The sequence below is a fragment of the Erythrolamprus reginae genome, chromosome Z (genome assembly GCF_031021105.1).
Source record: "Erythrolamprus reginae isolate rEryReg1 chromosome Z, rEryReg1.hap1, whole genome shotgun sequence".
NCBI lineage: Eukaryota > Metazoa > Chordata > Lepidosauria > Squamata > Dipsadidae > Erythrolamprus > Erythrolamprus reginae.
Genome location: NC_091963.1, coordinates 152,688,646 through 152,701,145, shown reverse-complemented (window position 1 = coordinate 152,701,145; position 12,500 = coordinate 152,688,646). Strand labels below are relative to the sequence as shown.

Sequence of the window (12,500 nt, the reverse complement as noted above, 5' to 3'; positions counted from 1 at the left end):
ATAGATAGATAGATAGATAGATAGATAGAGATAGATTAGATTGGATAGATAAACATAATAGATAGATAGGTTAGATAGATAGACAGACAGATGAAGTTATCAAGTGAAAGCAGCTCTTGCCATAAGGATGTAAATGAAGGGGCAGGAAACGGGGGAGTTGGGGACCCCCCACTGCCCAGTGAGGACCAGAGCCTGGAAAGCAGGTGGCCGCAATGCCCCCCCCCCCCGCAGAAGAATCTCCGATGGCAGCTGCCCCTTGGGATGGTTTCCGAGGGATTAGGCAGAAACCAGGGAGGGAGGGAGGGGGAGGGGCTGAGCCTTGTCTATTTATGTGTGTGTGTTTGTGTGTGTGTGAATATAGCCCCTCCCGCTTTATCCCACAGCCAGGGAGGAGCTAAAAAAATCCCCACTTTAAAATGTTACAAGGAGTTAGCAAGGCCAAGATCTCCATAATGTTTGGGGAGGGGGGGTTAATAGGGGTGGGGTGGGAAGGGCATAAGACCCAGGCTTTTGCCAAAGGGGCAGTCCCTCCCCTCCAAAGGAGGCCCATGTTTTGCTGGGAGGAGACCCCCCCCATGCCAGGAATGGGCTTCGGGGCTCAGATTGAGGGGCCTGGGGAGGGTTATCCAGATGCGCCCAGAGACCCCTTTGCCCTCTGCGTCTGCTTCTCAGCTGGTGCCTGGAGGCCAGCGGGGGATGGGGGGGCTGAGAGGGGCCACAGGGGGGGGTAGGGGGAAGGGACCCTGTAGGGAGAGACAGCCCCCCCCCCGCAGTGGATTCCCAGCTGCTCTTAGTCAGGAACCTCTTTGGGGCCAGATGTGGGCACTTCTGGAGCATGGCCATTACGGGGGGCGGGGTCCCTCCCCATCTCCAGGGCCTGACAGGCTGTCAAGTGGTGCATGAGTGGCGGATTGGATCTTGGCCCACCAAAGTGGGGAACCCTCCAGCCCATCCCTCTCCTCCCTGGTGGGGCCCTGAGGGGGGAGCCCACTGCTAAAAGTCCACGCTTGGGTCACGCCGTGTGGCCCACCCTGCCCTTCCCTCCCTGGCTCTTTTGCCAGGGCGGCACAAGACAATGCTCTTGATTGACTTTGAAATTTAAAGGCAAACAAGATTCTTCCTCTTGGTGACGACTTCAGGGCTTCAACCACAACAACGCACAACACACAACTGATATAAACTCCAAGTAAATCGCTCCAAACTCGACTGCAGAAAATATAACTTTAGTACTGAATATTTGATGCATGGAACTCACTACCAGACTCTGTAGTCTCCTCACCTGACCCCCAAAATTTTTCCCTTAGACTCTTGACCTCTTCCGACTCCTAAGAGGTCAGTGAGGGGCCTGCGTAAGTGCACCAGCACCTGTCCTCGTATTTCTCTCTTATTAGTATCTTCTTTTTCTATTTTTGTTATTTGTTTTGTCAAATACATGTTGGTAATATACAAAGATATAATAATATTTATTATTATTAGCAATAATTATTACTATTACTACTATTATTAGTAAATAATTATTAGTAATATTTACAGTACATAATACTAGTAAAGGAGAAACATTAGGACAGGTTTATATCATGTATATAAATATTGTTGTATCTTTGTATACCACAAATACGTACTGGACAAAATCAAATAAGTAAAATAAAATAAATGAATGACTTGGACGAGGGGTCAGACAGGGAACTCATCAAATTTGCAGATGACACCAAACTGGCAGGAATTGCCCAACTGTTGTGAGCCGCCGCGAGTCTACGGAGAGGGGCAGCATACAAATCTAATAAATAATAATAATAATAATAATAATAACAACAACAACACTCCAGAAGACGGGTGCAAAATACAGAAGGGCCTTGACAGACTTGAACTATGGTCTCTATGTAACACCACGAAATTCCAGGGTGGAAGGAGTCAGGCTCTGCATTTAGCCAAGCAAAGCAAAACGCCCAGGTAGAGAATAGGTGGCACTTTGGTCAACAGTAGCAACTGTGAGAGGGACCTTGGAGTCCTAGTGGACAAACATTCAAATAGGAGCCAGCCGTGTGCAGCAGCTGCCAAAAAAGCCACACGGTTCTAGGCTGCGTCACCAGAGGGAGAGAGTCAAGATCACGCGAAGGGTTAATGCCACTTTATGAGGCCACACTAGGAATGTTTGCATTCAGTTTTGGTCACCACGATGCAAAAAGGACTTTGAGACTCTGGAAAGAGTTCAGAGAAGAGCAACAAAGAGGATCAGGGGACAGAAGGGGGTGGTACCAGCCCACAGCTGGTGATGATGATGATGATGGTGATGATGGTGATGATGGTGATGGTGATGATGATGATGATAATGATAATGATGATGATAATGATAATGATAATGATAATGATAATGATAATGATAATGATAATGATAATGATAATGATAACAACAACAACAACACAATGTTTATTTACGATGCTCTTGTTGCAAAGGGCACAACCACCACTTTCCTGTCCTCCCTCTCAGAGCCGCCCAGCCGGGCCCTCCCTCGCCTGCCCCCTCGTCACCCTCCTTATCTGGCCCGGAAGGGAGGGCGGAGGGCAGGGTGCAAAGGCCGGGCCGGTCCCACCTGGAGGAGGCAGAAGTCTAGAGATGGGGGCTGCCCCACGCCCCTGCCAGCTCCTACTCCTCCTGGGGGTCTTCCTCCTCCTACTCTTCCTCGCAAGCCGGAACCTCCGTAAGTGGGGGGCTGGGGGGGAGGGAAGTGCCCAGGCTGCAGCTGACCCTCCCTGCCCTTCTCCCCCTCCCCCTGCAGCAAAGCTCCCCCTGACTGCCTGTGTCCACGGCCAGACCCCTCCTGAGGAAGAGGAAGAAGAGGAGGGAGAAGAGGTGAGACGGAGACCCAGGCGGCTTCGCTGGCATTATCAGTCTGGGGGGAGGGCAGAGAGAGAGAGCCGCACCTTCTTCCCCCTAGACCGGCAGCGTCGCCAAAGACCCTTGTGGCAGCTAAGGGACCCCCAGGCCCAATAACTGGGGGTGGGGGTGGGAGGTGGGAGGCTCCCCGGACTCCCAGCCGAAATCCCAGCAAGATTAAGAGTCCAGGCAGTGGGCAGATGGAGGGATAACGGAGGGTCAGCTGGGAGATGGACTGGCCCAGCCAGAGGGCATTTTGGGGCTGTTGACTCCCAACTGGGGAGGGGGGAGCATCGGGGGGAAGTGAATGGAACTTAAAATGGAAGGAAGGAAGGGACGGGGGGGGAGAGGGAGGAATAGAAAGAAAGGGAGGAAAAGGAAAAGGCGAAGGAAGGAAGGAAGGAAGGAAGGAAGGAAGGAAGGAAGGAAGGAAGGAAATACAGACAGATAGACAAATGGAAAGGAGGATAATGGAAGGGGGAGGGAAGGAAAGAAGGAAAGACAAATAGACGGAGGAGGGGCAAATGTTGAGGAAGGAAAGAAGGAAAGAAGGGAGGGAGGGAGGGAGGGGGAGGGAGGTTACATAACTAGGAAACCCGAGGGGCCCGTTTAATCCTTTCCTTCCCCCAACCCCCAGAGCTTCCTTGTCCCCCTGCAGCCTGGACCTGCCCTCACCCCCAGTGGGACCCCGACAGCCCCCCTCCCTCTCCTGGGCGAAGAAGAGTTCGACCTCAGGCGGCTGCAAAGGGCCTTCTCAGCCAGCCTCTCCCCCCAGAGCGAGATCCTCCTCCGAGAATACCTCCAGGGCTGGAGACAGCTGATCAAGTGAGGACGGCAGGGGGGGGGCATTGCCTCTTGCACAATCGGGGGGGGGGGGTTGTCCCGTGGAGACCTGGGCCCAAAAGACGGAAAACGGGCAGAGCCGAGTTGGCAACAGAGACGTTCAGCCACCCAGAGCTCCTAGTCCCCTTCTGGAAAGAAATAGGGGAGGGGGCTTTTCAACTGGCTCTCCCCCTCGCGTGGCTCCCCCCCACCCGACGTGGGCCTCAGCTGTGCCCGGCTGCTTGGAGCCTCATTCGGCCCATCCCATGGCCTCCAAGCAACCCACCCACCACCTGAGCAGCCGGCCCCTCTGCCCATTGCAGGACCAGAAGGGCAGGGAAGGGGAGGGCAGCTAAGATTCTGGGCAGGTGGGCCGCCATGCCTCCGCGCTGCCGCCTTCACGGACCGCCACTGTCCATTGCAGGTTGATGGAGGCGCTGGGCACAGCCTTTGGGCTGATCTCCCGGGAGGCCGTGTCCAAGATTGGCATCCTGCAGCAGCACCAGGAGGGCCCACACAGCCTCCACTACCGCACCGTCCAGTCCATGGCGGCCTTCGAAGTGGCCTCGGGCCTGGTGGGCTTCCACTCCCTGCCGGCTCGCCAGCCTCCCTCCGGATGCCGGACGCTGCTGCGCCTCCACCGGGCCCTGAAGTGGCTGGAGCTCTTCCTGCACAAACTGGGCACCAGCCAGACGGACGAGCAGCCCTCCCGGATGTGCGCGGAGGCCTACCGGATGGCCCTGGCCCCCTACCACAGCTGGTGGGTGCAGCGGGCGGTCTCGCTGGCCTTCCTGGCGGTGCCTTCCCGCCAGGAGCTCTACCGCATCATCCGGCGGGGCCAGAAGCCGGCAGCGGGAGCCCTGGTGCTGGCCACGGTGGAGAGCCTGGGCCGGGTGTACAACGTCACCCAGGGTGTCTACTCTGCCCACGGGATGCTGGAGCTGCCCTGAGGATGCCCGGAGCACAGCCGGACGGCCCGTCCTGAGCCCAGTTCCTGCTCTGTGGACCAGCCCGGCCCCCTCCAGCCCCCAGAAGACTAGCAGGGTTTCATTCGGGGGAGGGGAAGGCATAAATAAAGGGAGAATTTACTCACCCAGGGGGCCACCACCAAGTATGTCTCGTGACTGCCCTCTGTGGGTCCGGCTGGGGACCTTTTCCATCTGTACAGAAAAATGTATTATTTATACTGAGCTTTCTGAGACAGCCCAAGAAAGGGGTCTTGGGGTTTTGGTGGACAGCTCAATGAAGAGGTCAACCCAGTGCGCGGCAGCTGTGAAAGAAGCAAATTGATGGAAAACAGGTCTGCAAGTGTTGTTTCGCCTCTGTACAAATCGATGGTGAGACCACATTTTATTTTTATTTTATTTTATTATTAGATCTGGAAGGGACCTTGCAAGTCATCTAGTCCAACCCCCTGCTGGCGTGGGAGACCCTTCCCTCACGCTAGTCCAGTAGCCCTCCAGTCTTTTCTTGAAGGTCTCCAGTGTTGGAGCGGTCAGCACCTCTGTGGACAACTCCTGTTCCACGGGTTGATTTCTCTCACCGTCAGAAAGTTCCTCCTTATTTCAGGTTGAATCTCTCTTTGGTCAGCTTCCATCCATCACTCCTTGTCCGGCTCTCTGGCGCTTTTGTAAACAGTGTGACCCCCTCCTCCCTGTGGCGCCCCCCCCCAAATATTGGAAGTCTTCTATCATTGTCTCCCCTGGACCTTCTCTTTGCTAGACTATCCACGCCCAGTTCCTCCAACCTCACCTCGTATTTTCTAGTTTCCAGTCCCTTTGTCATCCTGGTTGCTCTCTTCTGCACTTTCTCTAGAGGTTCAATGTCTTTTTTGTAGTGGTGACCAAAACTGAACAGTCTAGCTAGGGGTTTATAGAGTGCTATTAACACCTCCCTTGCCTTGGGAGTGTATTCCTCTGTTGACGCAACAGCGCCCCCCTCTGGCCTGTGTTGCATCTGGACACCTGCTGCCCCTCTAGCCCTAGGCTGGGAAACCCGGCAGGACGCCGTGGGGCCTGGACGGAGACCCTCTGCTCTGCAGCCCCTTTGCCTCTCCAAGCCAGATACGGCTGCTGCGTCCCAGCCGGGCTTTTAATCAGGGCGCCTGTCTGGTTGAGTTGAGGAATTCAGGGAAACTAGATAACTGAGGCCCAAACATTACTGAAGGAGGGGGAGGGGGGAGGGAGACGCCTTGGTAAGACCCTGTGGGAGAGCAAAGACTTCCCTGAAAAACAACCAGAAAGACCCACCGTTAACAAAACCTGGGCAGGTTAACAAGTGCAGCCCATCCGGTGACAGGCTGAATCTGCAAAGGCTTCTTGGGGCACGTCCAGAAAGAGAGGGCCGTCAAGGAGACCATCAAGGGAAGACAGCCGCCCCTGGGTAGAGAGGATGGCCTCACCAACAGGGAGGAGGCAGGTCCTCTTTCAATTCCTATTTTGCACCTGGGAAAGGAGCCACCCCCACACTCACCACACCACCGCAACTGATCAAAAGTGGCGCTGCGGGGGCTGGGAGGAGAACACCCCCTAGGGGCTTTGAATGAATGAAGGTCTCCTGGGCCAGAGGGCAGATTCTCAGAGCCTCCGAGGGGAACATTCTGGGGGATCCTGGGGCTCAGAGAAAGACGCAGCCGGATGCTCCTAACAGGTACAGAGGGCAGGGGAGGGGTGGCTTTTTTTTCAGACCAAAGATGGAATGGGATGAAAAACAGAACAGAATAGAGTAGAATTCTTTATTGTCCAAGTGTGATTGGACACACAAGGGATTTGTCTTTGGTGCAGATGCTCTCAGTGGACATAAAAGAAAAAGAGACATTTGTCAAAAATCATGAGACACAACACTGTCGAATAAGCAATCAGGAAACAATCAATACTAATAAAAATCTTAAGGATACAACCCACAAGTGACAGTCATACAGTCCTGAGTGGGATGACATGGGTGATAGGAAGGATGAGAACAAAATAGCAGTAACAGTAGTGCAGAGGTAGAGAAGAGTTTGACAGGGTTGAGGGAATCATTTGTTTAGCAGAGTGAGGGCCTTTGTGAAAAAACTGGTCTTGTCTCTAGTTGTCGTGGTGTGCAGTGATCTGCAGTGATGTTTTGAGGGTGGGAGTTGAAACAGTTTATGTCCTGGATGCGAGGGGTCAGTCGATATTTTCACGGCAGTCTACAGGTCCTCCATGGAAGGCAGGTTGGCAGCCGTTGTTCTTTCTGCAGCAACACACCTTGGAAGATCCCAGAAAAGGAAAATAAACTGCTGGTTTGAAACCCAAACAAAGAGGGTGATTCCCGGAAGCCAGCAGTGTCCTGCCAATTTTATCCCTTTCTTTGTCTGGATTAGTGAACCAAAGGAGCGCTGCGGCTGTGGTCAAGCATCGGATAAGACTAGTGCCCTTCTGGACAACACTGAATAAGGGCACGGGGGATGTCATTGCCACATGGAAACCCAGTTAGGTGGTCTACGGCCATGGGGGGGGAGGCAGTGGGGGGCACCAGGGCTTGATCCTGGGCCAGGAGTCCTCCACAGTAAACAGATGGTGTGTGTAGGGTGGGGAGGGGGTGGAAATTATAGAAGAGGCACTCATCAAATTTGCAGATAACATCAAAGCAAATGGGGGGAAGCAGATTTATACCAGCTCAGAAAAGAATCTCAGGGTTTATTCATTTATTATTAGAGTTGGAAGGGACCTTGTAGGTCATCTAGCCCAACCCCCTGCTGGTGCAGAAGAATGGCCGTCCAGTCTCTTCTTGAAGGTCTCCAGTGTTGGAGCATTCACACAACCTCCGCAGGCAACTTCTCTTCCACCAGTTGATGGCTCTCAGTCAGAAAGTTCCTCCTTATTTCCAGGTTGGACCTCTCCTTGATCAGCTTCCATCTGTTGCTCCTCGTCTGGCCCTCTGCTGCCTTGGAAGACAGCCTAACCCCCTTCCTCCTCTCTAGGGCAGCCCCTCAAGTGTTTGTAATCAGGAGGGTCTCTCGATAGACCTGGTCCCAACCCAGCAAAACGTCGCTCATTAGTGACAGATGCAGCATGAGCCTCGGTGGTGGTGCAGAGGCTCGAGTGCAGGGCTGGCAGCTCCTTCGGCATTTCGGCAGATCTAATCTCAGTAGGTTCAAGGCCGACTCAGCCTCCGGAGGTCGGAAAAATGAGGAGCCAGATTGCTGGGGAAGAGGCCGGCTCTCTGTAAACCGTTTGTGAAGCAGTGTGTACATCTAAATGCCATTGCTAGTGTTCTGCCCGCTAAGGCACGGAAACCAAACACACAAGGGGGGCAGGAGGGGGGATCCGGGCCCCTCATCCGCTCGAGGCCTTCAGGACAGGGGATGGACTAAGAGGCCTCGAGGGTCCCCTGGTCGTGCTGGGGGGAACTGCCGAACTGCCCCCAGTTCTCCCCCAATCAGTGTCCAATATCGCAGGGCAGGAGTAGGCCAAACTGGCTCCCCTCCTATGGCATGTGGACTTCAATTCCCAGAATTCCTACGCTAACATGATTGGCTCAGGAATTCTGGGAGTTGAAGTCCACAAGTCATAGAAGAGCCAGCTTGGCCTACTTACTACCCAGCGGGATCGGCTTCTAGGGGGCCCTTCATCCTGAAGGGCACATTCAGCATCCACAGACAATCCCGCCCGTCGCTGAACTGCGGGCCGTTCCTACGTTACGCGAGTCGGAGATGCTGCAGGCCGAGCGTGGGCGCCGGTGGATGACGCACTTGGGCTGCTTCCATTCCAGGAAGTCTTAATAGCCGGGGGGGGGGGTGTTTTCGCTCTAGGACATCTCACGGAGACTCTATCGGTTGAAGGGATCGGAACGGGCAGAGGCCAAGCGGCCCAACCCACCGCACCAGCGCCGCCAAGAGGCCCCGCCGAGTGCTGCGAGGGATTCCCTGGAGGCGGGCCGTGCCGTAAAGCGCGCGTCGGCGTTTTTGCGTCAGTGTCGCGCTGGGGCGAAGATGGCGGCGACGATGGCGATGACTGGGCCGGCGGCGGGTGCGAGGAGCCTTGGCCTGGCGGGCGGCTGCCCGGACTGGACGCACCAGGCGGAGAGCACCGGGGTGAGGGCGGGGAGGGGCTGTCGGGGGGGGGGGGCGAGGCGGGGCGGTTCTCTACGGGGCTGACCCCCCCTCCTCCTCTAGACCACCATCATGGCCGTGGAGTTCGAGGGCGGCGTGGTCATCGGGGCGGACTCGCGAACCACCACCGGTGAGTGAAGGCGGGAGGGGGCAGGGGGGGAGAGAGAGGGAGGGGGAAGGTGGGAGGGGGGTGAGGGAAGGAGGTGGAGGGGGGAGAGAGGAAGGGGGAGGGGGAGGGAGGGGGAAAGGGGGAGGGAGAGGGAGAGGGAGGGGGAAAGGGGGAGGGAGAGGCAGGGGGGAGGGAGGGGCAGGGGGGAAAGAGAGGGGGGAAAGGGAGAGGGAGGGGGCAGGGGGGAGAGAGGGAGGGGGAAGGAGAAAGGAGGGGGGAGAGAGAAAGGGGGCAGGGGGGAGAGAGAGGGAGGGGGAAAGGGGGGGAGAGAGAGGGGGCAGGGGGAGAGAGAGGGAGGGAGGGGGAAGGAGAAAGAAGGGGGAGAGAGAAAGGGGGAGGGGCAAGAGAAGGAGGAAGGAAGGAAGATAGGGAGGCGAGAGGGAGAAAGAAGGGGGAGGGAGTGGGGAGAGAGGGGGAGGGGGGAGAGAAAGGGAGAGGGAGGGAGGCAGTGGGCAGGGGTCCAGGACAGGGATGAATGACGGCTGTGCCCCCCTCTGCAGGTCCTATATCGCCAACCGTGTCACGGACAAGCTGACCCAGATCCACGAGTGCATATTCTGCTGCCGCTCCGGTTCTGCCGCCGACACCCAGGCCGTGGCTGACGCCGTTGCCTACCAGCTGGGCTTCCACAGGTGGGCAATGGGGGCGCTGAAGGCTCCGCGATGGGGGCTATAGCCTTTAGACCTATATACCGCTTCCTAGAGCTTTGACAGCCCTCTCTAAGCTGTTTACAGAATCTTAATTTATTTATTTATTTATTATTTGGATTTGTATGCCGCCCCTCTCCGAAGACTCTGCCTCTTTTAACTGCCTCTTTTAACCCCCCCCCCCCAACAATCTGGGTCCTCACTTGAGCCACCTGGGAAGGACGGAAGGCTGAGTCGACCTTGAGTTGGTGCTGAGATTTGAACCACTGGACTACAATGAGCTGGAGTAGCCTGCAGTGCTGCACTCTAACCACTGCGCCACCCTGGGCAGGGAGGGGGGGCAGTGGCACCAGCCTGGCCCCTGCCCGTAGCCACTGACCTGCCTGCGGAGCCCCCCCCCGGCCTGCCCGTGACCCTCCCTCTTCCCCCCCCCCGCAGCATCGAACTGGACCAGCAGCCCCTGGTGCATACGGCCGCCAGCCTCTTCAAGGAGATGTGCTACCGCTACCGGGAGGAGCTCACGGCTGGGATCCTGGTGGCCGGCTGGGACCGGCTCAAGGGGGGACAGGTGAGGGGCGGCCACGGGGTTCCCGGGAGGAGGTGGGGGGATCCCGGTCCTTGACTCTGCGTGTCCCCACCCCCCCTCTCTGCCTCTACCTGGAGGACCCTCTGCCCAAGTGGGCAGGCGCTCACCCAGACCCAGTACTTTTATTGTTTACGGGCCCCTCGTGTCCCAGCAGCCCCTGAGTTCACACACAGTCTGGATCCCATCGGCCAAACCATGAAGACTGGCGGGGAACGGCCTTCTCTGCTGCAGCCCCGGTCCTCTGGGACCAACCTGCCACACACACACACACACACACTGGAGATTCGTACAACGCCCCCCCCTCTCACCTGGCCTTTCATAAGGCGTTGGAAACACACCTGTGCCAGCAGTGGGCCTGGAGGCTCGGTTCCTGCCCCACCCAGGATGATTGACAGCTCCACACGAGGCCTTTGTTTTTCTTGACTCCTCTAATTGTTCGCAATTAGCCACTTTCCATTATTTTTATTGTTTTATTCTTGTAAGCCCAGGCACAACTACCCCTCCGCCCTGCTTCCTGCAGAAGGTTTATCTGTCCTCCCCCGCCCCCCAGGTGTATTCTGTCCCCATGGGGGGCATGATGGTCCGCCAGCCCTTCTCCATCGGGGGCTCCGGCAGCTCCTACATCTACGGCTTCGTGGACGTTTCCTACAAGCCTGGGATGAGCAAGGAGGATTGCTTGACCTTCACAGCCAATGGTAAGGAGAGGGGACACACCCCCGACCCCGGGGCCAAAGGGGAGGGGCCCCCCCTCGATTCCTGTGGGTGACTTTCGTTCTCCCCCCTGGCAGCACTGGCCCTGGCCATGGATCGCGACGGCTCGAGTGGGGGGGTGATCCGCCTGGCCGCCATCACCAAGGACGGCGTGGAGCGCAGGGTCATCCTTGGCGACCAGCTGCCCCGGTTTTCCTCCGTCTGAGGTGGGGGTGCGGGTGGGGGAGGGTAAGCGGGAGGCCCCCCAACCCTCGAGGGCCGTTTTCCCTTTGTGTCTGGTATTTGGGTATTAAAAGGCAGAAGTCCACTTCCGAGTGTGGCCTCTTTCTTTCAGGACAGGTGGGCGACTGGACCCTCAAAGGAGAAAGGATCAGGAGGCACATTAGGGTCCTGGCTCTGGTGGGGGTGGGGAGGCACATGGGGGGCCCGCAAGGAGCAGCTCTTCTGCAAGTTCCAGTCCGGTTTCTGCTCAAGACCCCCCAGGGGGACAATTGGGGGCCCCTGGGGGACACAGAATGCTGCACTTGAGGGGCTTCGGCCTGGTTCCGCAGGGCCTTTCCTGGGTTCTCCGGTGGTTGGGAGCTTTGCAGGCCGACAGGAGGAAATGGCAGTTTGCACCCCCACCCCCACTTAAGTCACCTGGAGGGGGGAGGGGGGCTCCAAACCATATTCCCATTTGGGGTATTTTCCAAAATCTGAAAAGTGGGTGGGTGGGAGGAGGAGCTGGGCAGCCAGCAGAGGGTGGGGGGCTTTTCTGCCTGTTCCTCCCTCCCCAGGGGGGCTCAGCCTTTTCAGCCCAGCTGTGATTGCATTGAGCTTGGAAGGGGGCACGGGCCCCTTGGGGTTCACTCAGCCCCACCCTGTTCTGGCAGAGGCCGGGAGGAGAGGCCCAACGGTAGCAGGCTTTTGGGGGGGAGGGGGAGGGTGTTTTTCCGCTTCTCCCGCAAGGGGGGGGCTGGCACTGCCTGCTTCTGCTCCCTCCTGCTGAGGTTTCAAGGGGGCTGCTGCCCCACTCTTCCCCACTTAGGGGGCAGAAGCGATTCCCACCCCTTCAGCCGACAGGAGAGAGAGAGAGAGAGAGACGTTTGGCGGGGTACTTTATTTCTGCGCCACGGGAGGGGGCTCAGCTGGTGGAGTCCCTCTCGGAGTCCAGCTCGTGCCGGAAGGAGACGCGCGCCTTGCCGCTGAAGTACGCCCGGGCGCTCTGCGGGTCGCCGTCGCTGCTGGTGGACGGGGTGGACCGAGGTCGACCTGTCGCGGCGTCGGGCCCGTCTCTGGAGGCTGCTGGTGGGGAGGGGGAGAGAGAGGTGGAAGGTTTTGCCTAGCCGGCTGGAGGCAGGAGGTCGTCCCGCCAGCGTCTTACCTTCGGGGGTCTCTCCCTGGGACGCCTGGCCGGGCCGCCGCCGCCGCCAGCCGCGTCTAGCGCGTGGGAAGCAACTGGGCATACTGGAGGGTCCGGACGGAGAGGCTCCGAGCGCCCGTCCTCTTGGCTGCCCTTCCCGTGTGGGGCCGGGAGAGGAGCGCCGAGCCCTGGCAATTACAGGGCGAGGGAGGGCGGGTGGGGGAGGGGGGCTGTCCCAGAGCAGCCGCGGCGCCAGGGAGGGGCTCGGCCACCC

At 57.6% G+C, this 12,500-nt stretch overlaps 3 protein-coding genes across 6 annotated transcripts in view; 2 read left to right on the top strand and 1 right to left on the bottom strand.

The window, feature by feature from the left end:
• Positions 1-2,510: 2,510 nt before the first annotated feature.
• Positions 2,511-4,808, top strand: GLTPD2 (glycolipid transfer protein domain containing 2). Of its 2 annotated transcripts, none has more exons than XM_070726667.1 (4): positions 2,511-2,699; positions 2,778-2,851; positions 3,534-3,700; positions 4,122-4,808. In XM_070726667.1, the coding sequence occupies exons 1-4, from the start codon at positions 2,615-2,617 to the stop codon at positions 4,645-4,647; spliced, it is 852 nt and encodes a 283-aa protein (XP_070582768.1). In that variant the 5' UTR covers positions 2,511-2,614; the 3' UTR covers positions 4,648-4,808. The 2 variants fall into 2 exon arrangements, with proteins under 2 accessions (XP_070582768.1, XP_070582767.1); XM_070726666.1 differs by having other exon boundaries at positions 2,512-2,699; positions 3,513-3,700.
• A 163-nt stretch (positions 4,809-4,971) lies between these two features.
• PSMB6 (proteasome 20S subunit beta 6) lies at positions 4,972-11,191 on the top strand. The gene is made up of 7 exons (XM_070726665.1): positions 4,972-5,034; positions 8,472-8,753; positions 8,835-8,902; positions 9,441-9,572; positions 10,026-10,155; positions 10,724-10,868; positions 10,962-11,191. Exons 1-7 carry the CDS (start codon positions 4,987-4,989, stop codon positions 11,087-11,089), a joined length of 933 nt encoding a protein of 310 aa, XP_070582766.1. The 5' UTR covers positions 4,972-4,986; the 3' UTR covers positions 11,090-11,191.
• A 773-nt stretch (positions 11,192-11,964) lies between these two features.
• CZH17orf114 (chromosome Z C17orf114 homolog) overlaps positions 11,965-12,500 on the bottom strand; it is a 738-nt gene continuing 202 nt past the window's right edge. Inside the window, exons 1-2 of one of the 3 annotated variants that reach the window (XM_070729232.1) lie at positions 12,248-12,487; positions 11,965-12,168 (exon numbers count right to left, since the gene is read on the bottom strand). In XM_070729232.1, coding sequence (XP_070585333.1) covers positions 12,008-12,168; positions 12,248-12,329 — 243 coding nt within the window. In that variant the 5' untranslated portion in view covers positions 12,330-12,487 and the 3' untranslated portion in view covers positions 11,965-12,007. Of the gene's footprint in view, positions 12,169-12,247; positions 12,488-12,500 lie in introns of those variants that run through there. The other 2 variants (XM_070729230.1, XM_070729231.1) reach the window with 2 other exon arrangements.

What these genes read in the sequence shown, in the direction of transcription:
- GLTPD2 (XM_070726666.1), top strand. Translation starts at nt 2,615, where the DNA reads ATGGGGGCTGCCCCACGCCCCTGCCAGCTCCTACTCCTCCTGGGGGTC. An exon ending in CCTCGCAAGCCGGAACCTCC is followed by an intron (nt 2,700 to 2,777) that starts GTAAGTGGGGGG and finishes CTCCCCCTGCAG; the next exon opens with CAAAGCTCCCCCTGACTGCC. An exon ending in AAGAAGAGGAGGGAGAAGAG is followed by an intron (nt 2,852 to 3,512) that starts GTGAGACGGAGA and finishes CCCAACCCCCAG; the next exon opens with AGCTTCCTTGTCCCCCTGCA.
- PSMB6 (XM_070726665.1), top strand. Translation starts at nt 4,987, where the DNA reads ATGGAAAACAGGTCTGCAAGTGTTGTTTCGCCTCTGTACAAATCGATG. An exon ending in GACTCGCGAACCACCACCGG is followed by an intron (nt 8,903 to 9,440) that starts TGAGTGAAGGCG and finishes CCCCCTCTGCAG; the next exon opens with GTCCTATATCGCCAACCGTG. An exon ending in CTTGACCTTCACAGCCAATG is followed by an intron (nt 10,869 to 10,961) that starts GTAAGGAGAGGG and finishes CCCCCCTGGCAG; the next exon opens with CACTGGCCCTGGCCATGGAT.